General features: G+C 40.2%; 1 protein-coding gene across 2 annotated transcripts; it reads right to left on the reverse strand.

Moving 5' to 3' along the window:
- Positions 1-3,885: 3,885 nt before the first annotated feature.
- rflna (refilin A) lies at positions 3,886-12,607 on the reverse strand. Of its 2 annotated transcripts, XM_084360523.1 has the most exons (5): positions 12,543-12,607; positions 12,377-12,423; positions 11,898-12,266; positions 7,521-7,630; positions 3,886-7,409 (listed from the first exon to the last, which is right to left on the reverse strand). In XM_084360523.1, the coding sequence occupies exons 3-5, from the start codon at positions 12,114-12,116 to the stop codon at positions 7,076-7,078; spliced, it is 663 nt and encodes a 220-aa protein (XP_084216649.1). In that variant the 5' UTR covers positions 12,117-12,266; positions 12,377-12,423; positions 12,543-12,607; the 3' UTR covers positions 3,886-7,075. The 2 variants fall into 2 exon arrangements, with proteins under 2 accessions (XP_084216649.1, XP_084216648.1); XM_084360522.1 differs by having other exon boundaries at positions 12,377-12,605.
- Between the last annotated feature and the right edge of the window lie 7,922 nt (positions 12,608-20,529).

Below are 20,529 nucleotides of genomic sequence, written 5' to 3' on the forward strand. Positions count from 1 at the left end.
GGAGAAATTAAAACTCCCCTGGAAGAAAACATGAAAGCTTTAAGTCCCATTCAAAACATGTGGTAGTGGTGCACTGCAGCCTCTTGTGGTGAAAATGAGTATTACAAAAACAAAACCTCAAAATGGGCCTTACAAAAACTATACTAACTCAAAATTCCCAATCGGTCTAAAATACACCCACTACTAGTAGAGACGTTGTGTGCCAGGAGAGGGCAACACATAATCTTGATGTTTTCTATTATATTTCTTCTTATGGCTCTATGTTGATGAGCAGGAACAGCTAGATGTAGCAGTTTAATTCAAAAAGTATTTTTTTATTTTATAGACTTATATGCAGCAAAGCAAGATGCTACTGAAATGAAACTTAGAAAGACGTGATGTGCATTGTTACTGGAAATATGACTCACGATATATTGTTTAGACTGGTTAGAACTGAAATTCCTTTTTTGTTACGACAGAGAGTAAAGTACCAAAAAATTCCAGGTACCAGTATCGGTTCAAATGTGAACGGCATGAAAAAAACATTCAGTATTTTTTTTTAAACTCCGTTTCACCCATGAAAACATTTTTTTTCCCCACGTTTTCACAGATGGAGATTGTTTCAACTTATTCTCAAGTCATGAACACAGGAGAGAAAACTATTTAGATCAGATTCAGAAAATGGATCACCAGGAAAACAACAATTCTTCACTCGCCCCTCAGGGCTTCCGTATGTTTGACTGTATATCTGGAGTTAATTTACCTTTACACAACTTCTCTAATGTGGGCCACAGCAAGCAGGTTCAATCAGGAGATTCTGGCTTCTATCTTGTGTTACTAAAGTGAGAAGGCAACACACAAACCAATGTAAGTTGTGTACCCAGGGGTGTAAGGTAACCAAGCACATTTCCTCAAGTAGTTTACATAAGTACAAATTTGACATACTTGTACTTGAGTATTTCCAGTTATCGGACACATCGATCAGTCTGTACAGTCTTCAGTTGTTGTTAAATAATGACGCCACAGACTATTAAAACTCTACACAGGCCATCTGTGATCTGTGTTCATGGATCAACCTCCATTTTTAATCAGTTCTACCATAAATCAGCTTCATATCAGTTTGCTGCTGTTCATCTGAGCAGACCTGTGCCTTTCAGACTACATTAATAAATACAATATATTAACAGTCAAACACAAAAGCAAAAAAATAAAGTGCAATAGTTTTCACTATTGAACTGTCACATATTTATACTGTCGGGGCTTCACATCTGAATGGTCACGTCCCACTGACCACAAGTTTTACTCTTGTTAAATGTTTTACAGGCCGACTTAAATGGGTCAAATGTTAACAATTATTTATCGTGTGCTGTTTCCAACATGGACGTGGGCTATTAAGTCTCCTTCAAACCTTCAAACTCAGACAAATAAGGTCAAAATCTCTCCAAGTGAGCAAAAATAAAAGTTTCTATAAAACGTCATATAGTTGAGTCAACATCTAAACCAATCAGCTGTGTGATCAGGCGACAGCCAGACGTTTCCCATCATGCCAAGGGTCTCGCAGTCGGTGGAGAGCAACTTCATGGACCTATTACTACTATGACCTATTACAACCTACTAGTTTACCCACGATTACCACTGCAGCGCCTGGACCCAGAAACTGCAGCTGCCTGATCCCGTGAGATTACCGTTGCCCACGTGTGCGTGACGTCAGAGCTGCGCAGCTCTGGCTCATCTCAAACGAGCCTGACGACTCACCAGCATGGACCTATCACCTATCACCAGCATGGACCTATCACAAGCATGGACCTATCACCTATCACCAGCATGGACCTATCACCAGCATGGACCTATCACAAGCATGGACCTATCACCTATCACCAGCATGGACCTATCACCTATCACCAGCATGGACCTATCACAAGCATGGACCTATCACCTATCACCAGCATGGACCTATCACCAGCATGAACCTATCACCAGCCGCTCTGGCCTCTACCTAGAGACACATGTACGTACAGGACACGACAGACGCCTCATTGAGCGGGTCTGCCCGCTGCTGCGATACGTCGACTTGGCCGCCATATTGGAAGTGGCAGCTCTGCCCCGTGAACTAATACAAGTCAATGGAGTGAACTTTATAAAGCTCCTTCTACAAAGTGCTATAAGTTAATGCCTCTCATTTACACATTCACACACATACGAATATATTCAGGAAACAGACAGGAGCCAAAAACAAGTCTGTAACGTTCTCTGGTGGTTATAAACTACTCCTCATATGTTCAGTATACAGGTAGGCACCAAACCACCGGATGTATTTTTATAATGTTTTTATGAGTGTTTAGCTGCCAGTGTATTGACTCTGTTACTGTGATGATACATATTGAAGCTGTGTCTATAATAACCAGATCCTGACATGTAATATCATCTCAAAAAACAAAAAGAACACTAAACAACAATAAGGAAGACAAAATGGTCGATGATGGTCAGAAAATACAGACAATAACAAACAGTTAAACATAATGTGGTCGGTCAGTGTACAGAGGGAGGGATTATAGTTATTAGGTGGAGTATACAGTATGTGTTTAAGTGTGTCTGGGTATTTGTATGAGTGGCAGTGTCATGTAATATTGTGTGCAGTCAGGCATCTGAGTGGTGGGAAGAGTAAAGGAGGAGAGAGAGAGAGAGAGAGATAGTGAGAGGGGAGAGGGAGAAAAAGAAAAATATACATTTATACAAACACACATATACATACATATATACACATACATACTGTATACATACACGTCTACATACACATGCACACACATACATACATATATGCATGCACATAAACACATATATAAGGCCTGGGGTGATTATAGTAGTATAGTAATTATATTTAGTCTTACTGCTATAGTACAATAATGATAATCATTTAACTGATTTTGATGAATCGTTTTTATATTCAATGATTTATATTCGTTTAAGTACTAATAATGACAATCACTGAGGCACAAAATGAACAAAGTCTGCAATTAAAAATAAGACACCACCTGGCAGTGAGTCTGCTTTCTTCTTCTTCTTCTTCTTCTTCTTCTTCTTCTTCTTTTCCTTTTCTTTTAGCAGTGAAGTGATTTACTCCATGACAGAAAATTAAAGACTCTTATTTTATTGTATACAATAACATTTCATGGTAGAAAAAAAAGGAAAAACTTGCAGTAGGCTACTATTATAAATATGCACAAATATTATGCGAGTCAGTTGTCCATATGTTGTTTGATCAATATCATATGAGGATATCAAACAAGTGAAGGGATTTCCATTTCCTCTTAAATATATGGGATGAAAAGTACCAGTATAACTAAAACTAAACACAACAGACTGATTCAAAATGTAACATTACCCGAGGGAAATTTAGTGGACACAAAGGCTGCCACATAAAGGGGGGGCAAGGTTCAGGAGGGCTTTGTAGGTGATGATAAGGAGTTTGTTGTTTATACGCTGGGGGATGGGGAGTCAGTGGAGGTTATGAAGGACGGGGGTGATTGGGTGTTTTGGATGATGAACTGTAGATGAGACTATTGCAGATAAAATGTTATGTTGTGGGAACTTCGTGCATTTTCATGAATCCCTCAGCATCCTTCACTGAGTGCATGTTTACATCCCATAATTTACTAATTAAATAAAGTTAAAAGTGTAAGGATTCAGTACTGTATTGCTACATGCATTTCCACACTCAACACTGTGGTTTTTTTTCTAAATGAATCCAAACATTGGCTGAAATTATTTTAGAGGAAACGAGACGAGAACGTGAGACCCGTCCCTTTGTGTCCGGAGAAAGTCCTCTTTCTTGCAAAGTGACAAAATAAAACCTGTATGAGGCAGGCAAGGATTAAATTAAGCAACAAATGTACTGAACACAACAGATTAAGGGTTTGGGTATTGCTTTTTTATTCAATTAGGATACACATCTTTTTAAATTATTTCCTTTGATCAGAACAGGAACGATGATTGATGTACAAAAATATAAAGAATTATGAAGTGCCTCGATGCCACATATACAACAGGAACATTTTTTACAGTAACAAAATCAAGTGTTAGGAAACACGAAAGTATCTCACATAAAGCCACCATAAACTTGACACACACTGACTTTCTCTCATCATTCTCTGACATTTCACGGACCATCAACCGCAGCAGAACTCTTCATCATCTTCCCAAGAGTTTCCATCTTCTGAACTATATCCTCATCTCATCTATAATGTTTCTTTTGAATGAGCAGATCTGACTTTTCTCCTCTTGTTCTGCTCTTATTTCTACGTTCTTTTCCCTCATTAAAACCCAGTACTCATCTTACAGTACTACTGATGCATCACCTCAGCTTTGTGCCCTCCATGTCTCTCCAACCATTACACTTTAACCTGGAGAGTGTTTCAAACTCTAAAAGCAACACGACTGCAAGCTCAAGCTCATAAATGATACGTCAGAAATACACATTTGCAATAAAATAAAACCGATAACGAAGGAAATTTGAGGTAAAGTCTGAAGTTTCAATATTTGCCATGTTCGATAATATATAATCACTTGACACAAAAAGAAGTGACGAAAACTCAATTTTACATCTTCAACAGGGAAAAATGATGTTTGGATTAGAAACTGCTCAGTTTGCTGATTGTTGAAACAAACTGAACACTGAGTTGCACCAGCTATTCACCGCTTGAACACGTGTTTATTAGGTGGAGGTTACCACATCACTAAATGAAAGGGGGTTGCACAGAAACTAGTTCTTGAGAAGAGTTTTTTTGCTAGCTGATCAAAACAAACCGACAAAGCTAATGTTAGCTTGCTCATGTAGACTCATTTAGAGAGAAGCGTTAGAGCATTCATATGTAGTCTAGTTAAAACATTTGACTTTACACTTGGACAGATTTTAAAGTTAAATTTCACTAAAGTAAAATCAAATTAATGAACATTATGATAATAATGTCTGCCTTAATGAGCACATGAGGCTAGCTACGTTAGCATCACGTACTGCATGAAAACCAACACTGAAAAGCACATATTTCTCAATTTAAACACTGTTAAACAAAAGTATTAGCTACCAAAGTACTTCAGTTAAAAGTGTTACTTTCAAACTAAAACTGTACACTTTTTGGAAGCTATGCTCCAATTTGGGATGCTACCACCGACTCAGACACTAGTCTTTACTAGACAGAGGTGCCCACTGTTTCCCTTGGGGGGCCAAAATTTAACCTTAATGGGGGACCGCAGGCAAAAAGCAAACACCTTCTGTATTGTATTGAATTCTATTGTTAAGTTGTAAAATGGTAGGCTAATGTACAGAAGCCATGAGAGAGCCCTGAACAAATTGTTTTGCACAGATAATCTTTTTTTTTTCACTTGCCTATCGAGGCTTCAGCATTTCTAGGATTGACTGACTTCCTGCAAATATTACTTGTCCCACCATCTTCAGATTATTACAAATAATAAATAGTTTTGGATCCTACAGATGTAAAGAACATTTTTACCTTACAGAAAATAAAACAGCATCAACCGCTATTCATATTCTAATTTTCTTTAAATTAATTTTTTTTTTTTTTTCAAACTTTTATGCTGGGCCCACTTTGTGCAACCTTGAGCAAAGACATTTGCTTAGTTTTAATGGCACAACAGGACTGAGGAAATCACTGGTCTGAGATCAATAACTACAACATGCACAAACTACGTGGTGGATTAACGAATAACTGGTGCCACTCAATCCAGGAGAACTATATTTTGAGCGTTGGTTGAAACAGAGCAAGGTAAATTGTTGCACTTCACTATCCAGACGCCTGCAGTTTAGAATGGTTCTTGTTTTCTGTTTGTTTTTGGCTCTCATGGAAAAGTAGATTAATTTTTTTGTACTAATGAGTGACTCATTAGTACAGTTTGTCCAGTTTTGACAGAGAAGTTAGTAAAACATTGTTCAAACACTTCCCCGATTGTCTTTTTTTTTTTTTTTTTTTACCCTTTCCTGTGTGTGAAGCTCCGCCATCTGAGACCAGAGCAGGTTAAAGACAAACTGGTTCACTGATAAAGCAAATGAACTGGGTTTCTAAGCGTTAAACTCCAGCCCAGCCGGGCCTACCATAAAGTGTTTGCAGTTAATGTTTTTTGCAAAACACTGATACATTCACATTTGTACTTCTTGTTGAAACTACCTTACTGACATTTCTACAAAATGTGTCATATCAGTTTCAGATTACATGTTTATAACGTGACATGGCCTGTCATTTGTAAGTGTGAAACTACTGGATATTTTTGCATTTTGCTATGTATTCTGCTGATTGGGTTGTAAACTCTATGAATAATAATTAAGGATGTTTTTTTTTTCCAATTGCTGCAGCTCTTCAGTACCTCCTAGAAACCAAACAAGAACCTCTTTACCAAAGCACCCTCAACTCCAACAAAGTATTCAAATATCTTCTTTTTTTCAAACATTCTCAAGGCATTCTGTTTCTGTGCTGTCGTCCTTCTTTTGATTAGACTTGACTGACTAGATTGAACTAAACAAGCCACTGTTTGAATGTGTGTTAATTGAAACTGTAAAAAAAACAAACAAAAAAAAAACATGTTCTGTTAGAGATAAACTGTTCAAACTATCTTTGGTCCAATTTTTCACATGCAGCACTGAAATCCCCCCCCGCACGTCCACAGAGAGGACTGTGACATTAAGATCACAAGTGCAATAAAGCCACATTAGAAAGCTTTGCATTGGTGTAGAATCCACGACACGCACCGTCTTGACTTTTCTCTATGTACACAGACAATCTGACTGTCACCTTCACCGAGGTTACAATCCAACCTGAAGGAGAGCAAAGGCCACCAATTTGTCAACTTGTTTTTTAAATAAGACATTAACCATTGACGAGCAGCTTTAAACTGCCAGAGGACCGACTCCCTTTTTAAAGACTGCATCAGTAGAAAGTCTAAATACACTGAAGGATTCCCAGAGTTTCCTCCATGGCGAGTAAAGATGAACACGTTTTTTTGACGAGCTCCAGGTATTTCTCTTTCAACAGGGGCCTTCCTGAGTTCCTCGTCCTCCAAAACATAGTAAGATGAACACCTGGCAGCACTACAGATCCTCTGTGTAGATGATGCAGGGACTCGTATCCTCGCTCGACTCCAGCTGCACTGTGGAGACGAACCAGCGGCGGGAGCCCGTGGCATTGTAGTTGAGCGTGGTGCGGTAAGTGTTCTTGGCGCGTTTCGGGTAGATGATGGTGGTGCTCCGGTAGCTGATGGGCTTCTGCCGCGGCTCCAGGTACACCTGAGACTTGTAGCTCCTCCAGGTGCAGTTTTGCACCGCCACCACTGTCTCGCTGAAGGAGGTGGCCGTGGGGACGGGGGCACAGTAAACCTGGTCCTGGTAGTGTTTGTCAGAGTCGTACTTGACCTCTGAGTTGCACCTGGAAAGGAGAGGAAACACATCTTAAACTTAACACAAGGTGGCAGCGTTGACAAGAGAATATTGTGTGAGCTCGGCTCCATATTCTCTTTAGGTGTCAGAGTTCTCTTACTTGATTTCCTGCTCTGGTTTGGGGTTGACCTCGATGCTTTCCCCGAAGAACACAGGGTGCATGCGAGTCTTTGGGTCCGTTCCCGTGGAGTTCAGCAGCAGGTAGGGCAGCTGTGCAGAGGACACACAAGAGTCACAATCTGAAAATACCCATGAGTGTTCCTAACCCTCCTGCCAACGTGTCCGTTCAGGGAATTGCAGTAAAAGATGCCAGCGTGTTGGGGGTTTAGAGCAAAACCGAACTGAAAACACATCAGTCCCCACCCTCCGCAGGAAAACAGGTCCCCTGATGAGAACATGCCTCGTCAATGGCGAAACGACTCTTACTAGAGTAATAATTAGACAAGAAATACAGCGGGCAAGGCAACATTTTGATTCAGATAATTACACTGTGTGGGTGGTGGTGAATCTCTCTCACTGCAGCTAAGGCTGGCTGGAGACGTGTGACCCTCACACAGCCTGCCTATATGTGTGTGTGTGTGTGTGTACTGAAAATATGTTGCCGCTACAGTAGATAACTCAAAGCAAGATACTGAGACCCAAACTGAGTTATTACCCCTGATGAGCAGGTGACCTTGCATGGTAGCCTAGGCCACCGGGGTGGGAATGGGTGAAGTCCATTGAGTGGTTTACAAGACTATACATGCCATATATAAATACAGTCCTTTCACCATATTTATTGATTCGTATGTGAATTGTTTTTTCTTTACACATTTGAGAGCCTCTCTCTTCCTCAGGTTCATCCTCACCTCACTACTTCACCTGCTGTTTCACACACCTGACCCAATACACACATGAACAAAAACATACATTAAAGGCACGTTTAGAGATCTCATGTGCCCAGCTGAGATCTGGTATTTACCAGTTATGGCAGAAACTATATGTCAGCCTGGAAGAAGAAATGTGGATTTATTCGATGTGTTGTTTGACTGACTTAATCAACAAATCTTTAAAGGCCGTTTTCTCAAAATGAGTTTTTTTCTCAGACTCTGAGCCATAAATCTCCACTTCAGCAGCATTTACTACACCAAACTTTCCAGTTTTATTTATATTATCTATATTCTGAAGGTTTTTTACTGAGGGGATTGTTCTCATATCATTCACAGCCTAATTTATATAATATTTTATTTTGACAAAAACCTTTAACTCTAATATGTCAACAACATGAAACAAGGGTCTGGAAATGGATGCTAATTCACCTGCAGTGTCTGGACAAACACATTCCTGTGGGCCTCATAAGAATATTAGTTTTCATGGCATTCATTTAGAGCATTTGTTCTGTTCTCAGCAGTGTAGCTACAACACCAGACGCATTAAATTTACTGATCAACATCTAACTGTATGAACCAGGTCTGTTTTAGCCCTGACCTTTGACCTCTTAGCTGCACCAATCAGAAACACTGTCACACACTGAAGCAAGGTTATAACTGTGTGTCTAAACAGTGACCGGTCTGATTCAAATGGCACCCCGACCACAACTCCAGCTACTCTCACATTACACAGGAGGCTGCTGTCACATGCTGCGGTTTGGCCGCAGTGAAGCGCACATGCCACTACAGGAGACGAGCAAGAACAGGCCAAGGGCACAGCAGAGCACCGTGTGGAGCTCGTCTTACCTAAAGACCACGATCATCACCACGCACACAAACGCATACACACACTATCTAAATGGTGCAGCTGCTAGTTTCACCACACAGGACTGAAAATCTGCAGGCGTTCAGTCTCTGCTGCTTCTTGACCTAAAAAAAACTTGATTTGACCGTCTTTTCTCTGCTGCTTCGGCATGGAGAGCATCCCAGGTATTTCTCCACGTTGCGTTCTGGCAACTTGTGCAAAGCAAACATGCAGAAGTGAATGGAGGGCAGGTCAGCTCCAGGCAGTGGATCCCCCAGTGTGCACACAAAGCATGAATCCCCCTTGAAGCTAGTTTCTGCCCAGGAAAAATAGTCTGCAGCTGAGTGACCCACACAATGCACAATGCACAATGTGAGGCTGCAGAGAGAAACGCCTAGTCAAACACACCTTTTCCAACTGGAAGCCTCTGACTTTATGTCTTATGTTTGTGTTAATGTGAGAGCATCAGCGAGGCAGATTTAGAAGAAGTCATGAGATCTGTCTCCTGTGTGTCCTCCCGTCTAATCCACCGACACTTCAACGGTATCCTTCAACAGGACAACCTGTCACAGATTACGTGAGCACACTTTTTAATGCTTCTCATCCCTATGGTTAACATGAAATATAAAATGAAATGAATAAAGTCTGTTTAAATTCGACCCCTGTTTAAAAACAGACTGTCTGAGTGTTTATCCATGTTTAATTTAGAAATGAGAGGTCATCAAAGACTTATGCAACAGGCTGCTCCCACACGAACAAGCCCCTGCAACCCGAAATAGAACTTGAGGATTGTTCTTTGGTGCCACACAAAAACAACACAAAAATAGATTTGGAAAGAGAAAAAAAAATGGAGCACATATATGCCTCCCTTTGTCCAGCTAGTAGACGTCTAAAAGCTCGAGATCAAAAAGTTTTATTCTTTCCACACACACAGGCCCACAGACGGAGCAGCAGCAGCCTCTATCAGGAACGATATCCTACTAATCTGAACCTTCTTAGTATTAGAGGATCTCTCTGTTTCTGTTTCAGGCCTCAGGAAACCTGTGTCATGCAAACACTGCATTTCTGAGGCCTCCTTCACACACTTTGAAAGCCACCTCAACCTGCGCAGACATGTCTGCAAACTGGAAATGATTTTCAATCAAATCAGCATCGTTATGTCACTGAAGTCCTAAAAGTGGACTTGGCAATTGTCCTTAGTTTCCATAAATTATATTCTGCGTGAAGTAACATGTCCTCAGAAAGCAATATTAGTACTTACTGTACTTACTTACTAGGTTTTACCGGAAATATGCAAAATCATCTTTAAGATTTGATTAGTAGGAAACACTTCCTTGTAATAAGTTTTAGTTAATAGATTAAAAGGACCTTATAAGATGTTTACTAACATTATTATGTATTCGGCTGCCATTTATATGAAAGCAATAAAAAGTAAAGACACAAATTTTCTAAAGCTTCCTTTAACTGTGTTTTTGTGCTTTAAAAAAATGACACATTTTGTCCACACGTAGTGCTCATTCCAGCTGCAAAAGGCTTCGTTAATTGTTAAAAGATTATTAATAAAGTGTATATTAATCTTAACAAAGCAACATTACAACCTTAGTAAAGGTTTAACAATAACATAATAGGTAAGTTAGTCGGACTGTATGACATAATTACAAGAAACCCATCACGCTTTTATCAGTGGTCTTAAGCGTCTATAAAAGGTTAACAGGGTTCTTGTTAATGTGCTTATTAATGTCTTACAATCTAACAATAAACCTGTTTATGATGCTATTTTTAACAACAATGCCTATTAGCACATAATGTTTATAAGCATCATATAAGGTTTTATACAGGGTCTTATAACCCTAACCCTGTTAACTAATTCTTATTACAAGGACTTTAATAACTTTAAGTCCTTGTAAGTTACTGATTGTTGTAGACAAATAAAATTATTCTATTTGCTCTATCCTACAGATATTTACATTTTTCAAGAAATAATTAAAGAATGACAAGGTCCTAAAGGTTTATTAAAACAACAATATTTACCATTAATAAAGACATTTGGCTACAACAGCTTGGCCATATGTTTTTTATCAATAGTTCAGTTTTGTGTGTGGACCTGGCTGGTTTCCATGATGAGTTACGACCTGAGATTGATTGAGGCAGATAGCTAAAAGTGTTGTTATGAACACAAAAAATGTTTTCATTACTGATTGCTGAAGGTTCTGTTTCAATTTGCTGATGCCAATGTAAAGAACATTCTGAGGTGGATTTTCACTCAGATACACGCTACTGGGTTATAAAACCTTCCGTCATCTTGCTGGGAGCCCCTGGAATCCTGGCAAGGACCCCTGGGAGTCCCTGGACCCCACTTTAGAAACCCTACTGGGTGTAATCAACTCACTGACCCTGGTGACACCATGCAGGCTAGTTAGGGCTCAGCTGATGCACCAGAGTGTAAAAGAAGACGATTTTGTGGGTTGTTGAGGGTCAGTGGTATCTTCAGTACAAGTGCAACATCAGAGAGAGAGAGGGGTGAGAGAGAGGGAGGAGGGAGAGAGAGAGAGAGAGGGGGGGCTTCCAGATGTGTGAGTGGACTAAAGTGAAATCTGTTTCTGGCTAAACACTAAACTGCTCACAGCAGCGTCATCATTCGTCCATGGGTCTTTTTAATCCTTTAAATCAGCGTTTTGGGAGGCGACTGCCTGAAAAATTACACTGGACATAAAACAGACTTTCAGATTGCAATATTGTTCAAATCATGAGACATGTTCCTCACCAGTTTGCCTTCTCTGCTCTCCTTTCTGTAATATCCATGATGGCTCTCGACGGGCGTCGTGCAGCTGCCGGAGCGCGACTCGATCAGACCCGGAGAAAGCGAGCAGAAGGGCGGACTGGGACTGGGGGGTAACCCCGAATCCGGACTGTCGAGCAGCCCTTCCCGGTTCTTTCCTTTCAGGCTATCATCCATCGCTTGTAAATGTAGGTGCCCCACCATTTCTGGGACGGCTCAAGTAAAAAAAAAAAATAATAATAAAAACAGCCCAGACGAAGTTCTTCTTCTCGAAGCGCCCCGAGTCGCTGCTGTGCGCTCCTGCGTCGAAAAGAAATAATCCTGGGCGAACGTTCTCTGGATGACTTCTGCAAACTGGGAAGAGGGGATATCATCAGATTCTATGCATTTGTGCCCGGACACTGTGGACGAACCTCCACAGAGTGATCTGATTTCAGCGGTTATTTCTTTAAACTTTACTGTACCTGCGCGTCGTGAAGCGTCCACCTTAAATCCCAAAGGATATTCCAAACTGGAGTGAAAAATTACACAAACTTTAAAAGAGAAACCATCAGACTTGCCACCAAAGTGAAGTATAAACTATTCTTAAAAAACAAACAAACAAAGCGCAAACAAAATCAAACAGCGGACCGTTCTGTAGCAGCGCTGTGGATGAGAGCTGCTCCGCTCCGCTCCGCTCTGCTGCTCTGTCAGTGTGTGTACATGTGTCTGTGCGCTCTCCAGTGGAGAGCTCCCTCTTAATGATCCTGCCAGGCTGTTTTTTTCACCTGGATCCGGTCCAGCCCTCATGATCTGGATCACTTCCATGTACAACCAACAGCGGCGTGCGTCCTCTTCTTGGAGTTTGTTTTTGAGTAGAATCCCTGCTCAGAGCATTTACCAACATCATTATTCATAATTAGCAGTATGTGTCTGATTCGTTCCTCTTTTATTTCTTAAAACTCCTCAGGATTCTGCCGTTCACCCTTTATCTAATTTATTCGACTAAACTTTATAAAAAATAGTAGCTAAGGACTGCAAGACTCTCCAAAGCACGAGCAGGACAAACCAAGCCCAGTGGCCTGATACAAATGTTTTAATGTTTATGCAAACCAGTATGTAGTGTAACCAGTAGTAGGCTAAGTACCATATTGACATTTCTGCAATATGTCTCATATCATGTTCACACAACATGTTTATGAGTGTCATGTTGGCATGTGGTGGAGTTACAGCTGAGAAGGCTTCCAAGCCAGTGACTGCAATTCATGATGTCATATTGACATTTGTAGGTATGAAACCACTAGATATTTTAAAAAAGACCTCGGGACAATTTCCAGCCATGTTTGTGGTGACAAGAAAAATTATATTTTTGAGAAGTTGGGACATCTCCACCAGTGTTTGTGGCGACCAAAACAAGTTTAAGCCAAAACATGATCTTTTCCAAACCCACAAGTGGTTTTTGTGCCCAAACCTAACCAGACCTGAAGCACAGCTTTGTCACAACATAAAGTTGAAAACTGAACCTACAGAAACGTAAAGTTGCAACATAAAGAAATGTAAATTCAATTTAAATTCCTTTTGCCGATGATTCAAATTCAGTGGAGCAGAAATATGAAGACCTGTCATAATGTTTCCAGGAATGTCTCCTATTCTGATATACAACCCATCCAGAATGGCATTTTAAATGATAATATACTAATAACCCAGTCAATGTATGGGCAGAAATGTTCAGCCAATTCTGGATTGGAAAACAAAGTTTTGAACATTTTAAATTGGTAAATTAATCTCAGTGCGCTATGATGAACAAAATGCAGAGAGATAATTATTTAGGATAACACATCACTACAATCTTGAGGCAGTAAAAAGGTGACAGCAACCATCTTATCCTGGCTTCGAAAAAATAAAGATCTTGTGTCTCAAAATAAAAATCCAATCTAATTTGCTTTAAAATGGTTTAAAAAGATTGTCTGATAGAATAACATTTATCACGCCAAAAAACTGTCAATCCAGAGACAGCTGCTGGAGGCAGCTTCTTTTTTTTTTTTTGGCTGACATTTGCCAGCTGTATTTGTTGTGACAGAACCAGGTAAGCCGAAACATGATCTCCTTACGACAACCAAATATTTTTGTGCCAAGCCTTAACAGATAATAAACACTACTTTCCCGTAACATGAAACTGAAAATTGAAGCTAAAGAAACGTAAAGTTACAATATACAGAAATGTGTCAACATACCCGTGGTTTCCGGAAACATAGAGTGCCAACTCTAATTGCTATACATTGTTTCAGTTTCTTGAAGATGGCTGACCTCTGAGAAGCTACTTCAGTTCTAACTAACTGGAAGGGAGTTGCAGGCTTTTAAGCAGTGTGTGGGAGTGTCCTTACAGAGTCATTAAGGACGTGTGTGAGGGCTGAGTTTCAAAATCGTTAGGGTCACTTGTGAGTCGTTGACCCAACCAGCACTCATGTGGGACGTTAGGGCTAGGTGAGCCCAGATGTGAATGGTTGTTGAGCTGTTGGGGAGGGAACTCAGTATTGCACTGTATGTGGGTGATAAGTAATGTCGCCGGCACCTCCTCTGTTCAAAGACGGTCATTCCAGCTTGATGTAGATTGATTCTTTTAGTCCTCCTTCAAACCATCGGTCTTCTCTGGCCAAGATGTTTCCTTGTTCTCAATTCTGCAAGGGCTTCCTCTTCCCTTGTTCTGACCCAGGTGTCGTCCACATACCTGAACCAGTGGCTAGGAGCAGTTCCTGTGAATGTAATCAAGGCTCTGCTCTCAACTTCTTCCATGTAGAGGTTGGCCACTATTGGGGACACTGGTGAGCCCATGGCACAGCCGTGCTTCTGTCTGTAGAAACCTTCACTGTACTGGAAGTAGTGGTAGTCAGCCAGAGGTCAAGAAAGGCACACATGTAAACAGAAGCTCTCACTTGGAGAAGTAAGGACATCAACAACACAGTATATCTGGACATACAAGAAAAGTGGGTGAAAAACTTGTCCAATAGAGAGCTCACCCAACTGGAGAAGGATGTCTTACTTGAATTTCATAGTAACTCCAGAACAGATACCGGTAGTAGATTTTACAGAAACAGAGTCAGCCATCAGAAGCAAAAAGTTGGCAGAACAGCTACCACCAGAGCCTAAGAACAAAGGAACTGTGCCAACGCCCCAACGGTTGGGTAAATTGCACCTAGGTGACTGCCTTCCCTCTTTTTCCCTTTTTTACAGGAACGCTGTACAACCCAGCCATTCCTTACCGCCTGCAGAAGGAAGAACGTTTCCTCTCTGGAACCACTGAGGTCCGTTCCTTCAACCTGGTTGTCCCCACTGTTTTTCTCTACTAACGTGAGGACAGCCTGCCATCATCTGCTGCTAGGACGCTGCAGTGGACCACAAACACACACATCCATCCACCCAGGCGGACATACTAACGCACACATAAGTTTGGATTAACACACACGTATCTTATGAGCGATTTGTCAGAATGAATTGTTAATCATAGCTGCCATTTTGTATTCGTGCCCGAACATGACTTACTCAAATCTGATCTGCCACTTTTGTAGTCCTTTCAAACGTGGTTTCCACAGAACTACGTTGGCCATCCTCATTCATCATTTTTTGCAAAATGTTGGTTCACTTCAAACCCAGCAACACACTGAGGCAGGATCTTGTCCGCCCTAAGAACAAAACACCCAGGCATAAACAGTGTGTAGTTTATGCTGTTCAATGCAGCCAGCCTCCATAATCGAATGGCACAACACAGAAGGACCAACTCCTCAGGTCAAGACAAAAAACATTCCTTTGAGGACAACAATGTAAACATCTTGGCCAGAGAGGGCTGGAATGACCATCTTTGAACCGAGGAGATGGCCTACGATACTACTTATGTTGTAGGCCAACTCCTACAACACAATACTGTACTGAGTTCCCTCTCCAAACAGCTCAACAACCGTTCAAATCTGGGCTCACCTAGCCCTAACATCCCACGAGTGCCTTTTTTTTGTGCAGTTTGGTTGGAAGTAAAACCTGATAAGTTTTGTTTGCACTCAGCACAAGCTTGAGCTGAGTTAGCTGAAACTGCAAAATATTATGTGCAGATGGTTTGTGACGTGCATCTGAGAGAGAAGCTGCACAGATATACAAAACTATATCATCTGCATAACGTTGAATTTTAGCTTCATGTTCCCCCTAGATTGTTTATGTTAACATTTTTTACCAAGACCTGGAGCTCAATTCAGAACCAGAAAATGATTACACATTAGCTGGATAACTGCTGAGTAAATCTGAGAACATCTTTTAATCTGGGAAGTCATCCAGATCAAGTTATTCAGAAGGTATTCATAAGTAATCCTGCTGTGTCAGAAATCAATCACCATCCTTGTATAGTTTCATTTATTTTAAAACATCTGTGAGCTGCTTTTGTGGAGCAGTTTGTTTTTGTTAAGAAAGTATTTAGTCACTAAAAGGGTAATTAAAGGATCACTACAGTTATTTTTCATAAGGCCTGTGTGACTGTGTGTGTGTCTGCTTGGTGTATTTCAGGACTGGGTGGAGATGGGTGGAAACACTACACACACACACACACACACACACACACACACGCACACGGCAGACAAAGCAGACCTGAGTGAACAGCTGAACGGGCAGACGAGAGAGAACTGAATCCTTGTTGGTTCCCTCCACAGATCGTCGCTCTCTGTTCATATGTTAGCAGCTCTGCCAAGAAAGAAATCAGAGCTAATATAAGAGCTGCAGAGCTGCACAGAGCTGACTGAGAGTCTGAAGCAGTTGATTGTATCTTTGATGGTCCACCAGCTCTCCATGGTGATTACCACAGATTGCCAGGAAATCATATGTGATGTTTTTTGTATTCTCAGTTCTCATAAAAGCTAAGATAACTCTGTTTGCCTTTGTCGTGAAGATCAACTTAAACACATGCCCACTAAGCTTGTACAGCTGTAATTCTGTTTGCTGGGGATTGTTTTCCCTCTTCTGAGTTATTGTTCTGAAGCCACAACAGGAAGTGGCACAGGGAGTTTTACTGATGTTCCCCCCTTGAGGTGTGTTCATTTGTAATCACGTCCATCTTAAGGAGCCCATTATGTTCAGGCATTCAAAGGATCAGTTTGCAGATCTGGTACAGATAATATAAGATAGTGGGACACAGATGATGAGTGTGTTTGCATGTCCGTAAGCACAACAACGCAAAGATGTTCAGTTGCAGCCTCAGGGAGGGAGAATGAAGACCACAGTGCCCATGCCGGAATCTTGTTCTGGTATTTTACATGTTTGGTCACATATCTACTCTGCTATACACTTACACAGTAAAACTTAAGTTCATCCAAATGACAAAACACAAACATATTTTCTCACTTATGGGAGATAGATCTGGTTTAATTTCTTTAGGTTTTGAGGTGTCCATCTTTCAGATTTTTGTCTCCATCCAAATACAGTGTAGGTGAATGTACTTACAATAAACCTTTCTAGGGGTATTTTTACTTCTTCAGTTTGGCAGATATTGTGATGTATCATTAAGTAATTGTCTTGCAGTGTATTAACATAGATTGGCTGCTCTCACAGTCTCCACATCCTGTGTACAGGTGATCTGAATCCACTGCAATCAATCCAGAGGGATTTTGACATTCAGCTAAAAGAAAAAGATAGCAAGTACTACTTGATGTGACTGCTACACTGTGACTCTTAGTATTAAAAAAAAAAGCTAAATGGTATGCTTGGCTAGATCCTCCAAAACAAATGACAAAAATGCATAATTTTGTTATGAGGATAAGTTGATCACAAATGTAACCAGAGCAGTTAAATGTCTTGTTCAGGAACAGTTTTAGACTGATAGAGATAGAAAGGCTGTTCTGGTTTCACTATGACTTATCAATGCCAGAAAACTGCGTACCTTTACCAAAAATTATGACCTACATGTTTATTCAAAGCATGTGTTGGACACGCCATTTTTCACACTGTCTTCTTTTACGTCTAAAAACATACTTTATAAGCACATGCTGAGTCCATTGTTGCTTACTTATTTTATTGTTTTTTAATTTCTTGCTCACTATTTAAAATTTGCTCTCTTCTATCATTCATTTTGGTATTGTATTTAATTTAAATGTGAGGCACTGTGTACCTTGTTTTAATGAGGGCTCTTCTGATAAGGATTTTTTTTTATTACTAACGTGCAGTTTCTTTTTGTTTGTTCAACTTATGACAACATTTGGCTCACATGTGGAAACTTCATTCCAGAAATGAATCAACGGAAAGACAACTTTAAAAAACAATCACCTGGCTGTTGTTTGGTTTTCATTGTGCATGTGTCAGCCTGCATTACAGTGAGTTTCACTCAATTAGGAAAGCTGTTTTTTTTTTTTTTGTCACAAGGAAGTCATATTCGCACTAAACCAGACAATTTTTTAATTTATATATTCACTTATTTAACTTTTATGTAACCAGGAGATTTAAATTCTCCTTTTCAGTAGTTTCCTGGCCATGACAGTTGCAGACATACAACAAACACAAAACAATTTAAAACAAAAAATAAAATACAGAAATATGAAATATATAACATTAAAAACATCTACAGACAGATGTTTTTAACAAACAAACCAAAAAAAAGCCATATTTTGACAAGAATTGGTTAATATTTTGTCCACCTGTTCTCATCTATTACAGCTTCAGGGAGATTAATTATTCTTTAAAAAAACTGAAATCATTTATTTTGGGGATGGCCATCCTGCTGCATACCTGTTTTATCATTCTCATTCATCCAGTAATGTTACTCTGACACTGTATATCAAACCTATGACCTTTACATTATGGATGATAGATCCGAGACATTATAGAAACAGACACCGTTACCATTTGGCTAAGCGGCCACCTCCATTATGTGGGAGTTGATTGAGTAGTTCTGCAATCAGGATTATATTCCTGAGAGCTCCGAGATCCCAAGAGGCTTCAGACAGACACTGAGGGAGGAAGACAGCCAGGCCGTCTGCTGATGATTCATATTTTAGTGCTCCATCAACCTTCCCCCCTCACAGGACAATAATTCATTTCCTGCAAAAACACACACAGGCAAAAACATGAGGACACAAAAATGTTTAAATGCATAGATGCAGAAACTCTCTCTCTCTCTCTCTCTCTCTCTCACACACACACACACACACACACACACACACACACACACACACACACACACACACAAACACACACACATTCCTGATCTTCAGAACTCTGGCTCAGTCTCACTGCATTCATAAAACGCTGCCAAGCCAGCTGTGCGAACTAGGTCTGGAAAAGAAAAGAGTGGGGGTAATACAGGTGTGTGTGTGTTTGTTTGCATGCATTAGAGGTAGTGAAACAAAGAGAAAGACAGAAAGAAGTACACTTATTTCACTCCAGTGACCAATTTTTCAAGACTGTGTTTTCAGTATTTCCTCGAGGTGTGCACGTTGGCGTGTGCACATGCTGTCTGGAATAGCTCTCAATGTAAACAAACCACAGAGAGGCAGAGAGGTTGTTTTGAGCCGGCAGGGACGTCACTGTGGTTTCCACACACAACGCTCTCCTTCAGACTTGAAGTTATGAATCTTCTCCGGCTCACAGATAGGTGAACATTCTCTGTTTGCTTTTCACACAATGTACACACAAACACTGGATGCTTGTTCAGCACACTCACGTGAGCTGCACACCTCTGCTCTGTTCTCCTCGGCCTGTTTGAAAGAGAGTTAGGGACGGGATTTGACTTGATGATGGATGAGCCTGACAGATTCCAAATATGCCATCCAGACTTTAGAGTACAATTCATAATGCACCTCTCTCCTTTGGAGCCTGGCTGTATCTGGTTTTAATGTGCAGAGACATCTGCCTTTTCTGCTCACTCCCTCCACAATCTGTTTTCAATGGAGATAGATGGTCCAATCACAACATCACCTGATCATGTTAGGTCTAGATAACAACTCTTTATGGCTGCCTATAAAATGGCTCACTGGCTTATACTATATTACTTGATATTACTCTTTCAATGATTTTAAAGTATGTTGTGACACCTGTGACCATGCACATTAGATACAATCATTCACTTTTGGTTAAGCTTAATATTTGTTTCAAAGTCACATACAAATGCTTGGAATTATATTTTTATTCTTACAATGTCAATTTGCTGAACTTATGCAATATTTCAAGCTGATATTATTTAGTTCTCGAGTGTCTAGTGTATGATTAAGGAAATATCTTCTGGGTCTGGTATCCTCCAGTGTATAATGGTATATAATAGCAGCAAATTAAGGTTAAAGTAAAAAAGCTCAAATACCAAATATGAAGAAAATTATCTGGTATAACTACATAACTTTGGGTTAGGGTTAGCAATTTGCAAGAATCTTATTTATGTAACTGTGTATTTGTCTTAAAACCCACAACACTCCCATCAGCCTCAGCTGTACTTTGTAAACTAATTAGAAATAGCCTAACGTGTTAGCTAAACTAAATAAGATGGTTAACATTACAACATTATAACTTAACATTTGCATTTCAGTATTGTCACTGTGAACATGATAGCATGCTGACAGACATTAACACGAGTTGATATCACCATGGTAGTGTATCCGAGGGTTATGAATATTTCCTATAC

This window comes from Pagrus pagrus, assembly GCF_965226575.1.
Source record: "Pagrus pagrus genome assembly, chromosome: 8".
Taxonomy (NCBI): domain Eukaryota; kingdom Metazoa; phylum Chordata; class Actinopteri; order Spariformes; family Sparidae; genus Pagrus; species Pagrus pagrus.